General features: G+C 39.3%; 2 protein-coding genes across 4 annotated transcripts in view; one reads left to right on the top strand and one right to left on the bottom strand.

The window, feature by feature from the left end:
* Siae (sialic acid acetylesterase) overlaps positions 1-9938 on the top strand; it is a 34587-nt gene extending 24649 nt beyond the window's left edge. For both annotated transcript variants that reach the window (XM_040285441.2, XM_005339522.5), the window contains exons 8-10: positions 4608-4765; positions 6376-6571; positions 7972-9938. In XM_040285441.2, coding sequence (XP_040141375.1) covers positions 4608-4765; positions 6376-6571; positions 7972-8205 — 588 coding nt within the window. In that variant the 3' untranslated portion in view covers positions 8206-9938. The remainder of the gene's footprint in view (positions 1-4607; positions 4766-6375; positions 6572-7971) is intronic.
* Tbrg1 (transforming growth factor beta regulator 1) lies at positions 1452-23340 on the bottom strand. 2 transcript variants are annotated; one of them, XM_078047237.1, is made up of 9 exons: positions 22953-23340; positions 21277-21347; positions 20429-20661; positions 19392-19528; positions 18949-19095; positions 16047-16144; positions 15708-15818; positions 14890-15032; positions 1452-3727 (listed from the first exon to the last, which is right to left on the bottom strand). In XM_078047237.1, the coding sequence occupies exons 1-9, from the start codon at positions 23037-23039 to the stop codon at positions 3660-3662; spliced, it is 1095 nt and encodes a 364-aa protein (XP_077903363.1). In that variant the 5' UTR covers positions 23040-23340; the 3' UTR covers positions 1452-3659. The 2 variants fall into 2 exon arrangements, with proteins under 2 accessions (XP_077903363.1, XP_040139712.2); XM_040283778.2 differs by lacking the exon at positions 1452-3727 and adding an exon at positions 13801-14140.
* Positions 23341-24619: the final 1279 nt, after the last annotated feature.

The raw sequence follows: 24619 nt of genomic DNA, 5'->3' as shown, positions 1-24619 counted from the left end.
GGAAATATCCAATCTGACAAAAATAATGGTTCAGAGCCTGGGTCTAGAGCTAGACGGCCTGGATTAAAATTCCAGCTCTGATACCTTAAGTTTTGTGATTTTGAATAAGATATTGAACCTCTTTGTTATTTTAGGTATTAAATAACTTAATTCATGTAACCTGGCATAGGCCAGATAATTTTAGTGTTTATTATTATTTGAAGATATCAGAATGAGGGGGCAGTTGTTCTGTTAGGAGGGATTAATTGGCTTTATAGAAATATTTAGTTTGAAATGATAGTTGCAATAATGAGATACAGACCTTTGGCTCTATGGAGAGACCAGGGCTACATGTGTATTGAAGAGTTATTGGTAGAGAGGTTACCAGAACATGAGAGAAAGATGAGCAGAAGGCTAGGACCTGGATCCTTAGGGGTATGCTTTTTAAAAGGGGGTTTGTAGGAACAGACTACAAACTGCAGTGTTATTTGTAAAATCTTAATGTGGTCAGTTTCATATTCTTTGGCTGGCATATGCATTCATTAGTGGCACAATATTTCTACTAATCATAGTGGGAGACTGAACAGTGCTCTACCTTATCTCAGATTAGGAAAAACACAAGAATTCATCTGGGTGTGGAGTATGCTGGTGCCCCCAGGTGGCCAGTGCCAAGTAATGCAGTCAATTAAATAATAAACAATTGCTGCAGAAATTCTCTGCAAACTGCCATTTTGGGAAAAGACTTTTGTGTCTCATTGAGCTTCAGGCTACTACTTACTACAGACTGTTTCTGGTGGCTTTGCTGCTGTGATTCTCATGGCAGTAGCTGGTGAACATGGCTCTGTTTTCAGTCTTGGGGTGTTTTGTGGAAGAAATAGGGTGACTCACTGGATCTTTTCTCCCTTTTCTAGTTTTCATGAGATTCCACTGTGAAGCTCCAGTGTCCTTTATCATTTGACATGGAAAGACGGATTTGCTTAGGAGAATTTTAATAAGAGCTGAAAAATCCCCTTAGTTCCATGTCATAGCCAAGACTCCTTCCTGCTACTGTTGCAACTTGTCCAGGTTTTCCAGTCTTTCTGGATCCACTTGGAAAGTAAAAACTTCTTTTCTTCAAAGCTTCATTGGGCCAAGTTTATACAGATGATGTAGGTATTTCCTGGGCTATGTGAGCAAAATGACGGTGCAAGAGTCTGTTTATAATGCAGTGCCCCTGATGGGGTCAGAGATTTTGAAATGGAGTCAAAAGACAATGTGGATACTAGCCCAAACTAAACTGTTCCCCAATTTGGGGTCTGATTTATCATTAGAGTATGGTTGGTGAGAGAGAGACAGAGAGAGGGTAGGTTGGTGCCTTTCGTTGGCTGGAACTAGGGCTAATCTCATCTGAGATTTGAGGTTCTCTTATAAGCTCACATGACTGTTGGTGTAAAGAAACAAAAGGAGACAAAGGCAAGATGCAGAGGCAAAAATGGCTGCTTGTCTAAGGGGCTGGTTTTATTCACAACACTAGATTACATTAGGTCACTGGCACCATGAGTACATTATTGTTTATTATATCATTAAGTAGGTTTACAGTAGGTCACAATGTGAGATGTTTTTGCTTATGATTAGATATGTGCTCTGGTGAGGCATGCATTGGTTATCTCAGTGGTTCCTGGGAAAAACAGCAGAATGGTAGAATTCATTTCTTTGAAGTTACACAACTCATGGTAGCTTACTTCTTGGAGGTCAGCAGGAGAGAGTCTCTTGACTTCTAGACCCTCTTTTAAAGGGCTCCCCTGACTAATTTAGGCTTACCATGATACTTTCCCTTTTGATGATCTTTAAGTCAACTGATTAGGGAACTTACTTACATTTATAGAATCCCATTATCTTTGCCATGTAACATAACATAATCATGGGAGTAAACTCCTAGTGCTTTTGCCATGGTTGTCTGTTGGTTAAAAGCAAGATATTATATAAGGATGGGTCATTACATGTCATCTTTGGATTCTGCCTAACACACCCAGATATCCTCATATTGTCCTCTCTTACCTCTTCCTAGTCTTTGTTCAACTCGTGTACTCTCCTCTTTTCCTTATTTTTTTTCCAGTGCACTTATCACTTTTTCATATGATATACAATTTTCTTATAATGTCTATTGGTTTTCCCTCCCCACTAGAATGCAAGCATGGGAAGTGATTCTTATGTATTGTTCGACACTCTGTCTCCTGGGCCATTATTAAAGCTTGACACTGAGTAGGGGCTCAGTAAACTTTTGTTAAGAAAATTAATGAATAAATGAGATGACTGATGTTATATGAACTGTTGATCTTTCACAGGCTTCTTTTGGAACAACGTCATTCCACAGGTATTCTGGTACTGCTTGCCTTAGATCCTAAGCAGATGTCAAAGATTCCAAGTGATGGATTTAATCCTTTCTCTGGTGCCTCATATTCAGTTGGCTGTATGGCTTTGTCAGTTTGTCTCATTTTTAATCCCATTCCTACTAGAATCCCTTTAGGTTAGATCTTTGTCTTTTGTGCCTAGAATGTTGTAGTAAGTCAGCTTTCTGTCACTGTAAAAAATACCTGAGATAAGTTAAATGGAAGAAAGGATGGTTTTAGCTTACTGTTTCAGACACTTCAGTACATGGCCACTTGGTTTTGTTTGGGCCTATAGTAGCACAGTACATCAAGCAGGAAGCACGAGGTGGAGGAAGCCTGTTCACCTCATGGTGGCTAGGAAGAGAGAGGAAGGTCTGTTGTCCCAATATCTCCTCAAGGGCATGCCTCCAGTAACTTCCTCTTACTACCCCCACCTCCTACAGGTTCTATCACTTCCCAATAGTGCCACAGGCGAGGGACCAAGTCTTTAGCACATGGGCCTTTAAAGGATATTCAGGATATAAACTATAATAAATATTATGGTAGCTACTTGACTAATCAGTCTGTTAATCATTATATTAATCTTTTAAAATGGTCCTTTAATTACCTTAATAATTTCAGTGGTGAACTATTGAAATCCATGTAACTTTAACCATTTCAAAGTGTTCAATTCAGTGGAATAAAGTACATTTACAATGTTGTACAACTCTTATCTCTACAATAGTTCCCAATAGCTTACAGAATAAAGTAGGGTCTTTCTACACACTTGCCTGGTTATCCTTCCAATTTTGTCTTTCCATCACCAACATCTCAGTACTGCTAAATTGTACACTCTCAAAACATCTCCTTATAAGGTTCTAACATTTGATGTATGAGCAGCACTACTTGGAGGAACTTCTCATATTTTTCTTACATATTCTGAGGCCATGTTTTCCTATAATAATAATCTTGGTCTACTCAAAATGTATAGCTCTTGCTGTCTGGGCCATCACTGTTATTATTTATTCCATAGTATTTTATGATATTGTTCATTAACATTTCTTACATTTATTTCTTATGTAATATGTCTTCCCAACAGAGCTTTAGTTTTTATATTAGCTAGTTATTGTCCTGTAGCAAATTACCTTAGAACTTCATGGCATGGGATGATCTTTACTATTATAGCTTGTGTGTTTGGGAGCTGGGGTGGGCGATATTGGCTAAGCTCCACTGAGTTCTTTCTGATCCCTGTGGCTCTGCTCCAGTTGGCTGGAGTGGATTAGATGGGCAGCTCTGCTGCATAGCTCTCATCCTTCTTCACAGAGCAGTAGGCTAACTCAGCCATGTCCTTTTCTTGATGATGGTAGAAGTGTAGAAACATAAGTGGATCCATGCAAGGTCTGTTGGAGAGACCAGGAATCATCACACCTTAACCGGTGCTTCTGTCTATTGGTCAAAGCAAACCACACAGCTGAGCTCAGATTCAAGGGGTGGGGAAATATATTCTTCTTCTTAAGGGAGGAATTGCAAAGCCACATGGCAACATGGAGTGGGTATAAGGTTTTTCATGGAAGGTACCATACACTAAAGAGCACATGCTTTTCTTTTTCTCCAGAAGGCCTAGCCCTATATTATATACAGATGTATCAATTGCCTATTGCTTTGCAATAAACTACCACAAAATTTTAAAATATCCATTTTATTTCCAGGATTACTCTTTGTTCCATGTTTGTCAGTGATATCAGCTGGATTCACTCAATATGGCTGAGTTTGACTGGAGGATCTAGAATTAACATAATGAGTTGCTTAGCTGAGATTGAAGGAACACTAGAGTCTTTCTATGTTCATGGTCTTTCATGAAGATCATAATATTTTCTGCATAATCTGTCTTACAGGGTAGCTGGACTATTTTTCCATGGCCAGTGGATGGTTCCAAGAGAGTCAATCAGAAGCTAGGTCTCTTAGGGCAAAGACTCAGAAGGTGTATATCAATTCTGCAGCATTCTGTGGTCAGAGCAAATCACAGGGCTGGCCAAAATTCAATGAGAGGAGAAATAAGACTCTTGAGAGAGGTGTGGCAAGTTGCATTGTAAAAGGATATGTGAGATGAGAGGAATCATTGCTTCCATCTCTGGAAAGACTCTACTACAACAGAAACTAGTAAACACTGTTGAATGAGCTTTTGGATAAACAAATGAAGTAAAAGCAGAGTGTGCCAGTGAAAAAAACTCCAGTGAAAATTCAGATGCAATAAAAGTTAACAAAATCTTTACTTTCCAGTTATCTTCATATTTATCTAATGACAACTCAGACGATGGATTTCCTCAGATCCGCTGGCATCAAACAGCGGATTTTGGTTCTGTCCCTAATCTAAAGATGCCCAACACTTTCATGGCTGTAGCTATGGACCTTTGTGACAGGAACTCACCTTTTGGCAGGTATGGGTGCTTCTTGGTTTTGTTTGGTGAAAGTTCTTTGCCTATAGTCTTTCACTCTGGTGTTCACTTGTGAGGGGATGGATTGGACTAGGATTGGAGCTTACATGTCTTATATATAACTTATTTATGGTAGGTTGTGTTGCAATAACAAAATCCCCCTGAACATCTCAATACCTTGATGCAAGAAAAATTTATTTCATGCTCACACTTCATGTACAAAGAAGGTCAACAGAGACTTTGCTCATTGTAGTTACTCACAAACCCAGAGAAACAGAGGTTCCAAATTGATCTGTGCTTCCATAGTCACCTTAAGTTTCACAGTGGCATTTAAGTGCTTCCATCTAAAAGCAACATAAGTCACTTCTGCTCACAGTGTACTGGCCAAACCAACCCAAACCAAATAATATGGTCACAACTAGCTTCAGTGAGAGCAGGCCATGGAATTCTAACATGAACAGTTCCAATGAATACTACACACCAGTTGTAGGATGCAGAGATATTTCAAATATAAAATGAAGTCCAGCACATAAAGTCTAGATTGTTGTAGGAACTTGATATTTACTGAAAGAACAAATAAAAGCTAGAGAGGACCAAATATAATGAACAGTTGATTCAGATGAAACACTTTTTTTAAAAAAAAATTTTTATTATTGATGGACCTTTATTTATTCATTTGTTTATATGTAGTGCTGAGAATCGAGCCTAGTGCCTTACACATGCTAGGCCAGCGCTCTACCAGTGAGCCACAACCCCAGTCCCAAAATACTACTTTTAGTGACTGGAAATAGCCTTATAATAGCTGTTCTGGGTTAGTTCCAATGCCTTTGCTCTCTCCATTTATTCCTTCCTTCTAAGCCATCTATTGCTTCAAGGATTCTGAACCTGCCGCAGTCTGGCTGGGCACAAAATCACGAGCCACTCACAATCTTGTAGATTCAAACAGCAATTCTTTATTCCCGAACTCACACCGGCACTCTACACGCACGTTCTGGGGAAATCCACACTTCCACTGGGCTCTGCATCCCAAAATACTCTCTGAATCTCCGAGAACTCAACGGGAACTCAAGGAGCAGGGAACTCAAGGGGCAGGCGGGCGCCTGAGGCAGCAGGATACGCCCTATTCCCAGCAGGGCCCACCTTAAACCTGGAACCGCCCTAAACCCAAGGAGCGGGATACTCCCTATTCCCAGCAGGTTACACTTAAACCTGGACCCACCCTAATCCAGCAGGATCCTCCCTAAACCCAGATCCACCCTGGTCCTTGAGCAGGGTCACCTTTCATGCAATGTCACTGCAAATGACCTGGGTCCAAGGCAAGCCCATTTCCACAATGGAGAGTCCTCCCTCTAAGCAACATGGGGTAGGCTGACAAGGAAATTGCCATGCGTCATTCTTACTTAGCTATGGCTCTCAGCATGAACCCATAGGAAGCCCAGAGCCTCATCTATAGTTTCCATTTAACATTTCTCTTAAGGTGACTAGCTGGTGAGCACTGAGTTTAGGCAACTCATTCTTACCTTCTTAAAGGGTGCTCTGTATAATCTCTTTTGAAAAAAAAAATGTGGTTATTGTTAAGAACCCAAAGGTCTCTACTTTCCTTTATCCTATAGCATCCACCCTCGAGATAAAGAGACTGTGGCCTATAGGTTGCTCTTGGGGGCTCGTGCTGTGGCTTACGGTGAGAAGAATTTGATCTTTCAAGGACCACTGCCTGAGAATATAGAACTCTTGGCTCACAAGGGACTGCTCAACCTCACTTATTACCAGCAAGTCCAGGTGCAGAGGCAGGATGACAAAATATTTGAGGTGAGAATAGCAGGAAAAACAAAGGGGGTGGGATTCATTTTGTCAGGAGTCAAGAGCTCTTTATATGCATGTTTCATTACAATGTAACCACGTGGCAGATCTTGGATAGTTATGGGTGGGGGTTGGCCTTATCTGAGAGAAAAGTAAGCAGCTATTAATTCATTAATTTAGAGGCAATTTTGATGGTATAATCAAGGGAAAACAAGGTCCCTATTAAATGATATATATTTTTCATATTTTCCCTCACAGAGCAACCCTTTTTTCTCAGGGTAGGGTTTTATTTTTAGGTTACCTACTGAGAGATTCTGGCTCCAGTAAATTCCTCTCACCCTTGGGTGTCTTTTTTGTTTTATTATGCTAATTTCAGACATTCTTTAAATCTGGTGTCTCCCTTGAAAGGCTTAAGCTTGATAAATTGTAACTTAGTATGAATTAATGTAACAAGACTATTTTTTTCCTCATACCTAGCAAGGATCATTCTGCAGTGGAATTGGGCTATTGATTAAAGAGGGTAATTAGGAGTCTTAAGTAGTTGAGTGTACAGGGTAGAGGCATTCCTTGGTGGAATGTTTAAATGATTGTCTTGGGGGAATTTTGAGGTCATTAGGCTAGGAGAAGGTGTATGAAAATATGGCAACAGAGGAGGTGAGACACTGTTAGACTTCACACATGGGTTTATCTAGAGCTACAGCTTCTCCAGAGTCTTAACTATATTATCTATCTGTCTCAGATTCCTGGTCAGCACTTGTCCCACTTTGCTTCTTGCTATGCTAGGTTTAGTTGGAGTTAGAGACTCAAGAAAGCTATAGATTCTGAGTTCTCCTCTTTGTCAGTTGTTGGCTGTCTGCCTATTATCTGGCTCTGGAACCACACAGTAGGGTCAGGGAAGAATTTAACTGTGGGTCCTGGATAATTTATGTTCCCTTTTCTGGATTGCCTTTGGACTTAAGAAAGGCACAGTGTCCAAAGTTCCTTTGTGCCCTTCCTTAGTGTGCATCTCCTCTGGGAATGCCAGGGAACAGCTGGGCTGCTTTGAAATCTCACAAGAGGGACCACCAGAAGGATGTTTAGGGGTGTCTTTCATAAATGCTTTATGTGATTATGCTTCTTTGCCTTCCTAAGTTGATATTTTATTTATTGATTTAAATTATTCAATCACATGAACATCTATTTATTTTATGCCCCATGTATGCCAAGCAGGTGCTCTTCAAGCCAGGACTACATTATCAACTTGTGGTTTTGTTAACCACACTCAACCTGGACTAGGTTCTGGTTATTGTAGGAAATGGGTTTTAGCTAAGCTGTGCTCTTTCCCTCCCTACTAAGTCTGTCTGAAAGAGTAATTCCCAGTTTCTTCAAACACTCTAATTGATCTATTTCTATTTTCTAACTCTTATTAGATCTCATGTTGCAGTGACCATCAATGCAAGTGGCTTCCGGTTCCTATGAGCACTTTCTCCACCCAGACCCTGACCTTGGATATCAATTCTTGTTATGGCACTGTGGATGCTCTTCGCTATGCCTGGACCTTATGGCCCTGTGAATATAAGCAGTGTCCACTATATCACCCCAGCAGTACCCTACCAGCTCCTCCCTTCATTGCCTTCATCTTAGACCAGGTCCCTGGACATTAGAACAAGATTGCCAAATGACAATTAGATGCAAGAGTGACTTTTAGAATTTGGCATTTGGAAGTTTAAATGATGACAACTGTTACTTTTAAATGAAGACATTGATAGAAAGCCTTGTTGAACAATTCTCAGCTATCATGAGGCTATTTTTATATTCTTAGAAGTGCCATGGCTGGTGGGCAACTTCAAATGCTTGTGTTTGTCTCCTGGTTAGTCTGAGCCTCTGTCTTGGGCTAATTCTGAACTACAACCAAATTGAACCTCAGTGTCATTCACTTTCTTCATTTTTTTGGGAGTGAAATGTTTTGATACTTTTCCTCCCAAACTGTCTAATCTCAGGGTTAGAAGAAAATCTTAAAGGCCATTTAGGCTAGGTTTCGTGTGTTCTTTACAAAACCTCCGACAAGTGATTATTGACCCTTTCTGTGAGAAATTTTGTTTTCCAAAAGTTTTTCCTTATGTGATAGAAAAAAAAACAAACCAACCAGACACTTGGGCAGTCATATTGGAAAGTGCCAAGGGTATGCCTTAAAGAATGGAGAGAAACAGCTGTGGTAGGAGCTCAGTGCAGGCACATGGTGATAGTTACAGCAGGGATAGAGGAATCAGGACTAAGACAAATAGAAGTAAAGCTAACTGAGGCAAATAGGTCATAAGAATTAAAACTGAGTCTCAGGCTTTTTAGAGGTAAGAGTTTAACTAAGGATAATCCACCTGGAAGAAAAAAGTTAGCTTGAAAGAAAGCTACATGATAATCCTACAGAAAAATAATGCGGATGGGATAAATATGTAAGAGGGCTTTTGTGTGTATGTACTATTAAGAATCATGGGGTTGGGGTTGTGGCTCAGAGGTAGAGCGTTTGCCTAGCATGGGCAGGGCCCTGGGTTCGATCCTCAGCACCACCTAAAAATAAATAAAAAGAATCATAATGCAGCTTACTGGTTGGTTAAAAACAGATATATGGCTCTTGAAAACTATATTGATTTGGGAATAAAATTATTGTGATTAGTGATGTATATCTTTTTATAATCAGTCAAAATTATGTTAAGAATGGACTTAAAAGAATTACCATTTAATGTGAAAAATGAATACTACTAATGCAATAAGCACTATTTTCTCCACATCAGCCTTTCAAGGGATTCTAGTGCTATCCCAAAGAGTAGGAATAGCTTTATCAATGTCAAGATTTTATTTGGTAAAAGATCTTAAAAAAAAAAAAAATTTGCACTCTGCTAGGAAGTTTGGCTCCTCTTGAGGATTTCCTAGTGTAAATTAACTCTTAATGCTTATACTTTGACCTCTTATGCATCTGGCCCCATGGGAACCACAATGCTAGTAACAGAGAGGTTCAAAAGAAAAAGTCAGGTTACTATCTACTCCTCACCCAGCCCAGTGTGTAGGGCATGATGTAACATGGGGCATGTTGCATCAGAACAGAGGAAACTTAACTTGCTGGCTGCCACAGGCTTCCCAGACCTGGGGCCACATGGGGCTAAAAGCGCCTGGCGATTAGCCAGAAGGCATTGCCATGGGTTGTGATGAAAAATTGGACCACCTCTAGGATAGGCTCAGAACCCTTTTGCCCTCATGGACAGTTCAGGTCTCCCATTACTGCCTGTAGGATGGGTGTACACGTGAACTCTCCCCACCCTGCTGACCTTTACCCTGATTGGCTCCTGTACATTATATTAGCTGTGTGTATTTTCTCAATAAACGAGATCCTGCTTTGACTGTTCTCCCTGGCGTGTCTGATTGTCCTCCACGTCTGGGCATGCTCCCCCAATCTCTCCTGCAGGTCAGGAGGGAAGGAGGGAAGGAGGGAAAGGGGGGAGCGGGGGAGGGCTAAAAACCCCCAACACAGTGCACTGATACTCACAGCCTCACGGCTATTCTAATTTGAAAGTAGCCTGCAGCTGTGAACTGATCAAGATAATCAATAAGTCATAGATATAGGTTATAGGTATAAAGCAAGATAGAATAGATAATCAGTATGCAACAGACATAGATTAAAGACTATAGGAATAAGGTAAGATAACAGATAAGCGATAGTAAGACATAAGTTCATCAGGAATAAACCTAAATAATAGTAGAAAAATCATGTTACTGTAAAACATAGGATTTAAGTCATAGGATAAGTCAGTGTGTCAGTTTAGTTATAAATAAATATAAGCAAGTAGGTTAATATAGATAACGTTAGATCAAGTTGCTATGTTAATCTAATCTTGTAGCCAGAGTTTATAGATATTAGTAAAATGACAGATGAAAATGTGTATGTAGGCCATAAGATAACTGTAGTTTTAAGTAGGCATCAAATAAGTTACTAGTACTGAGTGTATAAAGCAATTGCTCTGGTAGAGACTCATTAGTCATTTGCAACAATTCCCGCCTTTCTGGGATTACGGGAATAGGGTCATTGTAGTCATTTGAGTAAAAAGATGTGACTATAGAAACTCCATCTTAGTTTCTTTGTAACTGTCCCTGTGAAGAGAGAACTGCATGACCCATTTCTAGGAAATAGAAACTAAAGCTCTTTTCTTATAAAAAATTGCCACACTTTGTACCCCACAAATTATACCCTGCTCAGGATGCAGAGGTAGTGAGCTGCATCCTGGATTTGAATGCCCTTATGGGTCTACATGACTTTGAAGTAGATTCTTGCCCCGCCAACCCCCACTCAAGTTCAGTGTATGACTGTCTAGCACCTGCTTGAACCTGGGACTGTGGTCAAGTGAACCGTAAAGCTAATGCTTTTTTAGCTTCTGTTTATCGCTTGCTTGCTGACTGGAAAAGTCCAATCCTGCCTAGAGCCCACAAATCCCACTTATTAATGTTTTAATTTCTGTGATTGGCTAGCTTACATGACAATAAGCAAGTCCCTGAGTTGTGGTTTTTGTGCTTATATTCTCCTTGGTTGGGCCAGGAAGCTGCTGTCCTCCCAGAGCTTGAGTCTCTATAGTGGGTGATAGTCCCTGGCCAGGTAAATAAAGCTCTATTTGATTTGAAATTCAGATTTAGAGTGGTTTCTGAAGTGGCTCCTCATAACACAGGCAGGAACTCTAAGCCAAAGTTCCTTAACACCCAGTCACCTTGTATACACAGGGTAAAAATTTGGTTTAGGTAATTTATATTAATGAAGCCACATGTAAATGAATTTTAGTGGTTGAATAATTTAAAACATTCTGTAGGAATTCAGTATATTTCCCCCAATGAAAAGAACTTTTTACTGTTTGAAAATGAAGTAATCACTGTAGAAGATTTGGACTACTGAAGAAAAGCACACAGAAAAATCATCCCCAGATCATTAAGAGGGAAACACAATTTTGGTAAACATGCACTTGATTTGTTTGGCTTAAATATTGTACACTATGTAGTATATTCTTTTGTAATCTGTTTTTAATTTATTCTACCAAAATTTTCTGATGCAAATAAAAATTTACAGTATTACAGCTGTGGATCCCTATACTTTATTTAACCAATTTCCTAAAATAGGCATATGGATATTTTAGAAATCTGCATTGTTATACATACAAACATCATACCTCACTTGTTCAGTTATTTCTTAGGGTTCTTAACATGAGTAACAGGTTAAAATGTATGTTTAAAATTGTGATACCTACAAGCTTAACGCTCCCAAAGGATGAAACAATTCACATTCCCACCAAGGTATTTTTTCCCACCCCTTATTGACATTAGATGTTGTCAAATTAAAAATATTTTAACAATTTGGTAGATGAAAAGATACTTTAAATACATTTTGGCAGTGTTTTCTAAGTTTTTAAAAAACCTCGGTACATAGCAAAAACATTTAATATTATTTCACATATCCCCATACATATTTGTAAATATTTATATAAATACATATATACAATTATAATTGAAATCAAATCTTTTTCCATGTGATGTGTTTCAATATGTTCTATTTTATTTTAAAAAAAGTAGGTGTTGACTCTTTAAAATTTATGAAAAACTAATGGGTTGATTGTAATTTGAAAAACAGTTCTGGTAAACTTGTACTAATTTATTAAAATAATTTAAATGTCTAAGATGAGATTCTCTTTTAGGATGTGTTTTACTCAGGCTGAAATACCATAGAAAAACATTTGCTATTTGATAAAAGCAGCATCTATTATTTTGGTATAAGTGCAAATATGCTCCAGCAATTTATGCAGAGAAACAAGATAAAACACTAAAACATCTCAACAGCTTTGATCCCCTCCCAACTGGATTTGCTACTATTCAAGTTTTACACTATTTATTTTGCATTTTAAAAGTTATAGAACTTCAGTCACACAGTTGCTGTTCATTTGTAGAGGCCAGTTTGCTGTGCTCTCAACACTGCTCCTTCTGATCCCTCCCCCTGCTGGTCACATTTATTACTACAAAATGCCAATCCCATTCATTGTCTTCAGTTGGTAGTCAGGCAGTACAGCATGTGAACAATTCATTCTCACCACTGCTTCCCCATTCTACTTCTGATCCTTTCATTTCCAGACATCCCTGGGCACCTGATGGATGGGGAGCTAAGGAATTCCATAGATAGTGTGGAGTTGTAGTCATTAGAGATAGTTAAGCCTCTAAGTAAGGCTATATAAGCAATGTCCAAAGAATTCAGTTGTATAGAATGCAGAGTTATATAATTAGATGGCTAAAACAAAATGATGGGTTAAGTGAAATGAGGATGGAACTAATCCCTGATTATATCTGAATGTGTGTAATCATGTGGTTTCAACTGAGTTAAAAGCACATTCTCCTAGCCTCAGTAACTTAGTGAAACCCTGTCTCAACAAACAAACAAAAAGGGCTGGGAACGTAGCTCAGTGCTTAAACGATGTTCAAGATATGAATGTATCCTGGATTGGACTTTGCAACTTGAGTACAAGCAGAGGATCTGTTTGTCAATACTGCCATGAGCAGAAAGCAGGAGCCTGGGTTGTAGGGGCTAGGGGATTTGGGAGTCCTCAACTGGGATCAAAATCAAGAGTGGAAGGTTGCTAGAATCTTATCTCCTTCACAAATTAGTAGCTGTTAAAGACTCAAAATCTGGGGCTGGGGATGTGGCTCAAGCGGTAGCACGCTCGCCTGGCATGCGTGCGGCCCGGGTTCGATCCTCAGCACCACATACAAATAAAGATGTTGTGTCCACTGAGAACTAAAAAAATAAATATTAAAAAAAAAAAAGACTCAAAATCTGTATTAAATCATAAATTAAATCCTAATCTCTCAAATGAGATAATATTAGGAATTAGGGTGTTCAGGAGAGGATTAAGTCACGAGGATTCTGTATAGTGTCCTTATAAAAGGGTCCCGAGATAGTTGCCTTGCCCCTTCCATGATGTGAGGCTATAGCAAGATGGCCATCTATGAACCAGGGAGCTAGCCCTCACCACTGACTCTGCTAGCACCTTGAACTTAAAGACTTTCCAGCCTCCACAACTAAGAGAAATAAATTTCTGATTATAAACTACCCAACCAATGGCATTTTGTAATAGCAGCTGAACAGTCTTTCACTCTGATTTTTAAGGAACTGAAGTTTATATCAGGAAAAGCTAAACAAAAAAGATTATGTCCTGATTACAAGAAGAGAAATATGAGCAAAATTGTCAAGAGAAATTTATTACTAAAAATAAATCAACACAGTTTTTCCAGGGTAACCTGTCACCATAGAAACTTCTATGACAAGATAATGTCTTCTTTACTCCTGAACTGCTGCCTTCTTCCATATATTCTAAATTTTAGTTTAAGTTAAAAATCCATCCTGATGAAAACGATGTGGACTCTGATCCCTCTTTGTTTAATCTGAAGATTGAACTGGATTGCACTGTGATGGAGACTTCAGGTGTTGCAGGTGAGTATCCACCAAGGGTCCCTGTGTCAGGAACCCCGGCTGGTAGGATGACACAAAGGCTGCAGGTTGAAGCTCAGGGAGCTCCAAGGATCCTGGAGAAAGCAATTTCTTAAATTCTACTACTGCTTGGAAATCTTAGGAGAGTGTGTAGGCACATAAATAGCCTTTTAATTCCTTAACACCCTGGCATCTATCAGTCCGATTTTTCCCTTGGTTGTAAAATAGGACAGATGTTTACTTTTATCATGAAGAAAACTGAAATAGATGAAGTTGTTTGCCTACATACATATAACTCTATTATGATCTGAATGCCTGAATACCTGACTGATGTTCCCATTTGTGGGAAGCAATCCAAGTAACATCAGTAGGACCAAGGCCATGAGGTGAATTCTTTAACTTCATTTGAAATTTTACTCCCTGTACAGAAACCTTCCCCTGGTGTTCCACTTAGGTCTTACTTAGGTTATAGAATGAGACACTGTAGTGGTCCACAAAGGGTCACTCAGAATGTCCTGCCTTTTGCAATGACCACAGGTGCTTCCTGTGACTTCTGTGAGTATTTGGGAATCCAAGCAGGCCTCATGTTCCCCTCTGACTCAGTACCTTTCATGGTTAGATCAGTGAAAGCTTACATCACTTACTGCCTAGATATATGGAATACTCAATAATGGGTGCAGAGGGGATAGTATGTTCAAACCAGAAAGGAGAAGGTGCTGGTATTGTGGCTCAGTGGTAGAGTGCTTACCTAGTACATGTGAGGCACTAGGTTTGATCCTTAGCACCACATATAAATACATAAAAAGCTACTTTATCCCACCTGAAACTAAAAGAAAAAAAATACCTGGTAGAATGGGATCATTATGCTCTTCATCAAAGGTCTGTCTCTGAAAGGCTTCAAAACTCACAGCTACATCATTCTCTGGGAGTCCCTGGGGTAGCTGCCCCTCTCCAGGTTTGCACACATCAAATTTCACCCACTGGTAACTGTAGGATCAAAGGGAAATCAAATTTGTCTGCTTCTAATAATCCATTCCTACCTCCAAGGCCTCTCCTATGTATATCTAAAAATATATTAGCCAAAGGGGGAAAAAAGTAAAATAGGCAGGCTTCTTTAGTGATACATTATTCTGCTAGTCTTCTCATCCTTTTTGCTGTTATAGTACACAAAAAATGATGCAAGTTAAGCATCCCAAATCCCAAAATATGAAATACAAAATGCTCCAAAATTTGAAACTTTCTGAGTACCCAGATAAGTCAAGAGTGAAAAATTCCACTCCTATTATGTGATAGGTCACACAGGTGCACAAAACATACTGTATAAAACTGCATTCAGACTATGTGTGTAAGGTGCATGTGAAACATAAATGACTTCTATGATTAGGCTTGTGTTCTATGTCCCAAATATCTTATTGTGTATATGTAGATACTCGAAAACACCTCTGGTCCCAAGCACTTTGGATAAAGGATATTGAACCTGTAATAATTAAGTCCAGGGGTTTCTGGCTCTGCTCCCTAGAGGCTAAAAGGGTCAGTGATGAAGCACTCTTGTTGAGAAGCAAGTATGTCTTGGACATAGTAGATCAATGTAACTGCTGCTCTAGGTCCTTGGTCAGCTGATTACTGAGGTTCTCTCAACAGAATGAGTTTGACCACACTTACTTGACACATTTTCGAGCTCCTGGACAACTCTGAATCAGGTTGTGAATAGTTGGATGAGAAAATCCAAAAAATTCAGCTCCAGATGGAAGCAGGTTAGGCATTAATTCCCCCCTAAACAGGAGAGGGAGAAATTTAGCTTCAGAGCTTAGAAGGAGATGGAGATAGGTTTGAGAATGGAAAAGTGGTATGAATACACAGGATGATAAAAGATACTCTGGAAACTCTAGTTATTAGGATATCTGAAGGATACAGCAGGTTAGTTTTGTATATTAAAAAGGGATCTCTACACACTGAAAGAAAAGCTCTATAGGGATCTTTTAAAGCTGTTGGTCAACTTACTTAGTAGCACTTATGGTCCTGAGCAGTTCTGCATGACAAGCATCTGCAGAAGAGCCAACAATAGCATTCTGGGGGTCATCTTCAGGAACGATTTCAAACTGAGAATGACAAAGGAACAATTAATCTGTAAGGAGGAAGTAGAGTCATACCTCCTACAAACATTTCTTCACTTGAAGCTGCTGTATCCATACTAGAATATAGGTTTCACACAATTCCCTATAGTGCTGTTAAAAATTCAAACAAGGGATAGGAAAGGTAGCAGAATACAACAATTACTAATTGGGCATTATGTAAAATTGTGGATGTATATCCGACGTGATTCTACAATCTGCATTTGGGGTAAAATTGGGAGTTCATAACCCACTTCAATCTAATGTATGAAATATGATATGTCAAGAGCTTTGTAATTGTTGTGAACAACCAATAAAAAAAAAAAAAAAAAAAAAAAGAAAAAAAAAGAAAAAAATTCAAACAAGGGGATGGGGATATAGCTCAGTCGGTAGAGTGCTTATCCTGCATGCACAAGGCCCTGGGTTCAATCCCTAGCTCCACCACACACACACACACACACACACACACACACACACACACACTCACAAAAAAAAAAAAATTCAATTATACAGAAGTCTTCTGTTTCAATTCCACACTTCTTGGTTGACAGCTTTCCAGCAGTCAAAATTTAATTAATTCCATACCTTTTTGGACCCTTTCCTATCCAGTTACTTATATCCTTAAGTACAAATAAAAATGATATTTTAAAAACACTTGGGATCAGTCTCCATGTACACTGCTACATGTTATTCTTTATTCTCATTTGCACATTTCTCTAGGAAACATGAGATTACCTAGAAGTATTCTGGGTCAAAGGACATATGCATTACAATTGTTGATACTGCCAAGTTACCCTCCAAAAAGATTACCAGTTTTCATTCTGACTAATGTATATATACTTATTTTCCTATACCCTGGCCAAGATTGGATATTACTAAAGTCTGATATGTACCTAAAGGCAAATATAAGGTGTGACTTCCTCCTTACTTGATTGTTTATTTTTATATTATTCTATAGGAGTACTGTATCTGGACATCAATCCCATGGTGTACATGTTCTTCCTGTTTGTTGCTTAACTCTGTGGTATCTTTTTTTCAAAGGATTTCTTTTTTCTTTTTTTTTTTTTTTGTGGTACTGGGGATCAAACCCAGGGCCCTGTGCATGCCAAAGCATTTAAATTTTTAAAAGTTGACTCTGTTATTATTTTCCTTTATAGTTTCTGTGTTTCCATATCTTGCTAAAGGAACATTTTGACCTTACTTTAAGACTAAAAATGTTCTTTTATACTTTCCTTTAACATATTTACAGCATAAAACATACTCAAGTAACTGAAAATCTTATTGGGGCTAGCCATGGTGGTGTATGTCTGTAATCATAGATATTTGGAGGCTGAGGCAGGAGGACCACAAATTTCAGGCCTGCCTCAGCAACTTAGCAAGCTCCTGTCTCAAATAGAAAGGGCTAGGAATTTAGGTCAGATGTCAAGTACCCCTGGGTTCAATCTTCAATGCCAAACACAAACACACATACACCTCTAGTCATACTGGCATGTATTGACAAACAGATCAATGAAATAACATCATCTGCAAACAACCAAGTATTTTATGTATTTAATTTGTATCCTGAAGTAACTTTTTTTTTTTTTGCGGGGGGGGGGGGGGGGGGGAGAGGTAGGGGGTATTGAACTCAGGGGCACTCGACCATTGAGACACATTCCCAGCCCTATTTTGTATTTTATTTAGAGACAGGGTCTCACTGAGTTACTTAGTGCCTCACTTTTTTTTCCCCCCGCAATCCTCCTGCCTCACCCTGAGCTGCTGGGATTGCAGATTGGTGCCACCGCACCTGGCCTGAAGTCAATGTGAGTTGGGCAGAAAAAATTAAAGCTATATTTAGTTCACAATAACCTAAAAATAATGTCCAATTGAGGTTAGTGATCTTAAAAACTAAAAATCTCACATTTTATTTTTAGAAAATGTTTTAGCGTTTTATCTTTTGGTGGAAGACTTTTTTTTTTTTTTTTTTTTTTTTACTAAAAATTCAATTAGAATTTTGATTAAGATTTGCACTTCACTTACAGATTTGTTATAAACAGGATACACTGTTACAACAGTGGATCTCTGTGCTACTTTCTGAAGAGAATTGCTGCATGACCAAGGTACTTGAACTCTTCTACTTCTACTTCACCTACCAGTGTCAGATGACAGGAGTGATACAATATTACTCACGAGAATCAGGCAGGCTCAGGATTCTAGCACCTTTTGCTCATATTAGAGGTAGGTAGCCTCTAACCTCCTTCCATACAATTTTCTAGTGATGTATAACCTCATCTGACAGTGAAGCCTGGAACTCTGAAAATGGTCTATTCTTCCCAAATATGAAGAGGTAACAGATGGGGAAAGTGAGCTGCATTACATTTTAGCACTAAGAAGGATAAAGAATGGCATGAGGGGTCAGGAGTCCCAGGTCCTTAAGAGTATATGCAGCCATATGCTATGTCCACTTTGGTTCAATCTGAAATGGTGGTGTATCAAATTAATCTTCCCTGTATCTGAGCCTGTACTTAATATAAGCAGGCTTGATCAAACCTCACGTGGTGACAAAGTAGTGTGGTTCAATGGAAAAGCATTAATGGAGAATCAGATACAGATTCATATTCCAGTTTAACCACTTATTAGTAGAGATATGACTTAGGGCCAGTTACTTCTCTGGTATCTTGGGGCTATCCAAATGGTGATTATATAGCATCCACTTTGTAAAGTGTCAGAATTAGGATACTTATTAAGTGCCTGGAACACAGAAAGGTTTTAAAAAAAGAAAAGAAAAATAGAGGTTATATTTGATCGAGTACCTGCGGCTGCACACCACCATCCTTGATCTGACAGGTATACAGACACTTCTGGTCTGGGCACTTCATGCTGGCATACACCCGAGTACTGCAATAGCCCACAGGGTAGATGGCATTCTCATCATGGAAGCCAGGTCGGTCGGTGATGATCTATAAAAAAGATTTCCCCAACCTGGGATTGAGGTCACTGAGGATTTAGAAGTTGTGTTTATGGAGGTAGTCTTTAGAACCACTTTGGGTTGTAAAGAATGACTGAAATCACATAGAGAATAGAGAAAGTGTTGGCTGTGTAGCAGACAAATCTGACCTGGTTTCATAGGGACTGGAGATTTTCTGGGGTTGGTATGGATCAGCAAGGGGCTGCTAATGGGAACCAGGAGGGAAGGCTCAACCCCATTCCCAGATTTTTCTGATTCTCCTCTCTATATGTTGCTGGTCTCACTCACCTCCCCCAGGCTATATACTGTTAGACCCCCTAGTCCGATGGGGAACACAGGCCGTCCTGAGGGATCCAGGGCAATGGGCTGAACCAGCTTGCGAGCACCTCCCTCCATTTTCTTTTTCTTGATTGTTTTCTTCAGAACTGAAACGCAAATCTGGGGTCACCCACTTTAGGCCCCTCCCAAAAGCTGAGGGAAAGGGAAAAATTTATACATGGAACGCTAAGGGTAATAAGTCAGCCTTGGTATTATATAAGATGCTCCTTGACTCAGGATGGGGTTATGTACTGATAAACCCATCATAAACTGAACAAAGGATAAACTGAAAATGCATAAAATTAACCTAACTTACCAAATATCATGGCTTAGCAATACAGCACAGTGTGGTATATCAGTTGTTTCCTTTTATGATTGTGTAGCTGACTGGAGCTGTGGCTTGCTGCCACTGCCTAGCATGGAACTAGAGCATCATACTATACATACTGCTATTTTCGGAAAAGATCAAAATTCAAAGTATAGTTTCTACTAAATGCATATTGCCTTCACATCCTGTAAAATTGAAAAATCATTAAGCTGAACCACTGTTAGGTCTGGGACCATCTATATTCACTGAATTCACTATTTTTCCCCTTTCCCAAAGCCTTGAATATTTTTCTAATGTGCCCCTAGATGGTAACCAATTTTAATATTAGTGCTTAGGAGCTAAAGCATTACATTTTTAAGTCTTCTTCATTTGTAAAATCAGAAATTTCCCAAGCTAGTAGTGTGCTCAAAAGGCCACAGAGCCCACTTCCCTGCCTCTTGGAAAGACTGAAGCAAATGTAACCCTGAGAGTTGGAGGAAGAGGGAAAGAGGGGGTCTCAGTCTGCTCCCTCAGACATTTAACCAGGTCTAACAAGAATCTATTCATCCAAGGTGGCTCTAATAAGGTACTTACTTCTCAAGAGACTTTAAAAAGTGTTTATGTGGCCATATGTCTAACAGTCAGTAACAGGTCTGTCATCAGTAGCTAAGCCACGGGAGCAACTGATAACACAATGTACCTTCCAGTTTGCTGTTCTCTTTGCCTTTTTCTTTTTTCTCCTTCTTGGATTTCTTCCCAAATGGTTCCTCTGCCCCAGTGCTGGGCCCAGAAATGGGTCCAGCTCCCTGTATAGTTCCCACAGAGCTGGCCACACCATAAGTCAGGGGCAAACTGGAGCTGTGGGAAGGAGCTGCAGCCTGTATTTCTCCTTCAGTTAGAGCCTGAAGTTGAAGGAGCTTCTTCAGCAAGTACCTGAGGTTGGGAAGGAAAGGGCAGAGGTATGAACTTCCATTTTGTCTCAATTAAATACTTCACTCAAACACCAGAAAAAGCCAGAATTATATACAAAGATTATCACACTCATAAAAATAAGATTCATATTGAACTCTCAAAATAACAAAGTCCCAGAAGATAATCAATACTTCAAGAAACAAGGATAAGGATTGTAGCTTTTCTCTCTTGTACCTGGAGAACTCCTCTACCTTAAAGTTGGAAAGTGTCAGGTGACGGAAGGGCATATACCATCAGTTGGATGTATATATATTCATTGTGCTTTGTATAGAGAAGTAAAGATTGAACAAATATTTGTAGAATATTATCCCTTGCTATTTGGGAGGTATAATAAGATTACTTATTAGATGGCAAGAAGACTCAGAAAGATGAGTAGAGGAGTTGTCTCATCATCACGGTCCAACATGATTTCAAGGTTTGGAAACCAGTTCCACAGATTTTTTTTCTCTATACTTGATCAAGCAGTCAAGGGGTTGTGCAGTACATAAAAATCCAATGGGAGAAAATTCCCAAGAGCAATTACACAATGTTAATCACAAAAAATGTGATTCTGAACACAAAATGAAGTTGGCTCACCTTCTTTCTTCTTTTGCTTTAAGAAATTTTTCCTCAAGACGAGCAATTTCATCACAAATAGCAGCATTTTCCTTTAAGAAAAAAATTTAAACACAATAAAATAAATAAAAACAATGATTGTTCTAGGAACAGTATCCATATTTCAAACCAAGGACTGTTGTTGCTGGATAAGAAGAGCTATTCTATGTTCTGGGAATCATTGTTCTGGGAACAGTATCCATATTTCAAACCAAGGATTGTTGTTGCTGGATAAGAAGAGCTATTCTATGTTTTCCAGACAAGCTATCAATAAATCTCTAGGGAAAGTCAGGTTCTATTATAGGTAGGTTAATTATATATTACCCACACAGAGACACCTTTGAGTGAAAAGGGGCCACTATTAATAATACAAGAACAATATGGTAAAGTAGGACTGTCCCTGGTAAACCAAGATAGATGGCCACTTTAATTAGAATAACCATTAGCAGAGAAAATGGCATACTAATTAAATTCATACTATTACATAATTATGAGAACTATGTCTGGGAGCTTTGGTTTTTAAGACAAAATATAACTCAAAGCATCCCATAATTATACCCTAAAGTGACAAACTGGAATGAAGTCAAATCTAGTGTTTAAAATTCCTAAACTTTATAATTTATTTGTATATATTCCAGTGCCATCTTTCCAATGACTCAATCTCTTAAGCACCAATTGTGAAGGAAATGTTCCATTCCAGATGTCCCACAGATGGAACCTCTAAGTTTGAAAGTTCAAAGCAGTATCCTTTTTCTTCACACAACCTCCTTCATGACTTTGGCATATGGGGGATAAAAGAAACAATCAGATGTCAAGTTCTCTTAACTTTAATTTTCTTATTTTTATCCAATGCACAGAGAAAATGCTGAATGAATATTTTTGGAAGGAGTATTCTAATTTACAAAATCTTATGCTTCCAAGAAATCCGAGTTGTTTAAGCTTTTGGTAGAATGAAGGGATAAACTATTGATTCAGATATGAGGGAACATTCGAGGACTCCACCCCTATTTCCAGGCATAAAGGCAAATCAGAATGTTGTAACATAAAGTTATATCAGACAAACCAGTTTATTCATTTAATGAACTTGATGCCCCGACGATACAAAAGGCAGGAGCAGAAGGCATAATGTATGAGTGGGAGTTAAGAAACACCTAGGAGACTCAAAGTGGGTAACAAGACAGAAATTATCGAAAGGTTCATGTGCCTGTTTAGTTAAGGGATCAGTTATGGGGCAGTGGGATACCTGGGAAATATGCTGTGTAGTGGAATTTATAAAGCGGAATTGATTTAAGTTGGAGTGAAGGCTCTGACACAGTGCCCTTGGGCAAATCGTCCCTGAGCTTCAGGGTTCAACAGTGCCTAATTCTCAGGCATTTCTGAGAGTTCTGCAGTAATAACGATAATGATTAAATAAAATTTATTGGCAGACCTTCTGAGTATCAAGCAATTTTTCATTTAATTTCCAGTAGGGTAACTAGTTACTAGCTTTCATTTACAGACGAGAAAACAGGATGAGGAAAATTATGGATTTTATCCAAGTAGTAACGTATACTGAAAAGCTAACATTGTCACTCTGGGAGGGGAATCAGCCTGGGGAAAGATTTCACGAGGAAGCAAAGTTTCGAGGCGGAGGCGGGCTGAACGACCGTCAGACTCACAAACACCGTGGCCTTGGCCGCTTTTCGCAGCCGCAGGTACTTCAGCCGGTACTTCTCGTTCTGGCTCTTCTTCGGGAGCTTTTTCATCTTGGCCTTGCTGGAGTGCAGCGGGGCCAGCGGCGACGAGGCCAGGCAGACCAGAGGCTCATGGTCTGGTCCCACTACGGGGACTCCAGGATGAGGCCGACATCAGCTCCGAGGCCTACTGGCGGGGAAGAGCGCGGGCTTTGTCTGCTCTAGTCTGGCGAAATCGGGCCTGCACGATACTAGCTCTACAGGATGTCCTCAAGGAGGACTACAGGGTCAGAAACTTTGCAGCGGAACCGGCAGCCGGCGCCTTCTAACACTTCCGCGTCTGTCTCGGAAGTAAGCCCCGCCGGAAGTTGCGTAATGACGCCGGCTGCGTGTAATTTCCTGGGCGGGGAGCTCAAGGTGCTCCCGCGAGGCAGATTCTGGGACTCTGAGGAGCGGCGCGCAATTTTGTGGAGGGTGTGGGACGTGGAGCGCTGGAAGGGGCGGCGGCGGGAAAGGACAGTCAGTGACGCTGTGTCTTAGCGCATAGCGGAGGAAAACTATTGCTGAGTTACGGCGCGAGTAAATAAAAACCTATCATCGTGAACTCTAGGTCGCGCTTTCCCAGGCCACTGCCTTTCAACACCTGTTTTTCACATTTCATTTTGACCAGCCTTCTTGGGTTGTAGGAAATAACCTGGACACAAGTGCTGGGACTACTTCTTTATGCAGTTCTCAAACATGTTTCGTATATTCTGATTTTCCTAGAGCTAAGACCACGGTAAATAGAAAGACTTGGCTCTTTCATAGTTTTGAATCTAGTGGGGAAGGTGAAAGATTTTTCTTTTTGTTTTTTTTGAGGGTTTGCCAGTTCGTTATTTTTATTTATGGAAGATTTAACTAGCAGTTTTAATACCAGCACAAAGTAGGCACTTATTAGATATTTTCTTAATGAAAGTGTGTTTCTGAACATATCCTTTCATAGTTCTAACTTGATAACCATGCTCTATGTGAAATTACCAAATAAGGATGATACAGTGTACAAAACCATCAAGCACCTAAGGCCAAATGGCAGGATTACATTCTTTTAGCAGTGCTGCTAACTAACTGAGTGAGTCACTGGCTCATAGTTGTTTTTGTCTTATAACAATATATCTAAAATTATGAGGTGATTGGGATTTATAATCTGTACTGATAAAAAGTATAATTACCGTTCAACATTTGAAATGTATATTTCTAGAATCAAATATGGAAATTCAGGAAAATGTTACATAGTTAATAAGTTAGCTGAAATTACTAGAGAAAAATGTTATAACACTAATATGAATAACAACCAGAAGTCAATAAAAGGTATAGAATTGATTCATTTCCGAAAATTGTAAAAATGGTGACAGAATCTTGCTTGCACAATGGTTTAGTATAAAGCTTATGGAAGTTTTTTTTTTTTTCATTCATGTTGTAAGTTGCCCTTGTTGGACTTGACTGGGTGTTAACAAGACAGCTCAAAAGTACCTAACAAGGCCATGTACATTCAGTTTTGGCAACTTCCAGGACCATTTCCAGTTCACAAAATACCCAAATTATGCCTTTTAATAATACATATAGGAATTTTACCTTGGAACCTGAAAATAGCCTCAGTAATAGGAAAAGACTTT

This window comes from Ictidomys tridecemlineatus, chromosome 4, assembly GCF_052094955.1.
Source record: "Ictidomys tridecemlineatus isolate mIctTri1 chromosome 4, mIctTri1.hap1, whole genome shotgun sequence".
NCBI classification, from domain to species: domain Eukaryota; kingdom Metazoa; phylum Chordata; class Mammalia; order Rodentia; family Sciuridae; genus Ictidomys; species Ictidomys tridecemlineatus.
The sequence above is the reverse complement of the archived record's forward strand: the minus strand, read 5'-3'. Positions and strand labels throughout refer to the sequence as shown.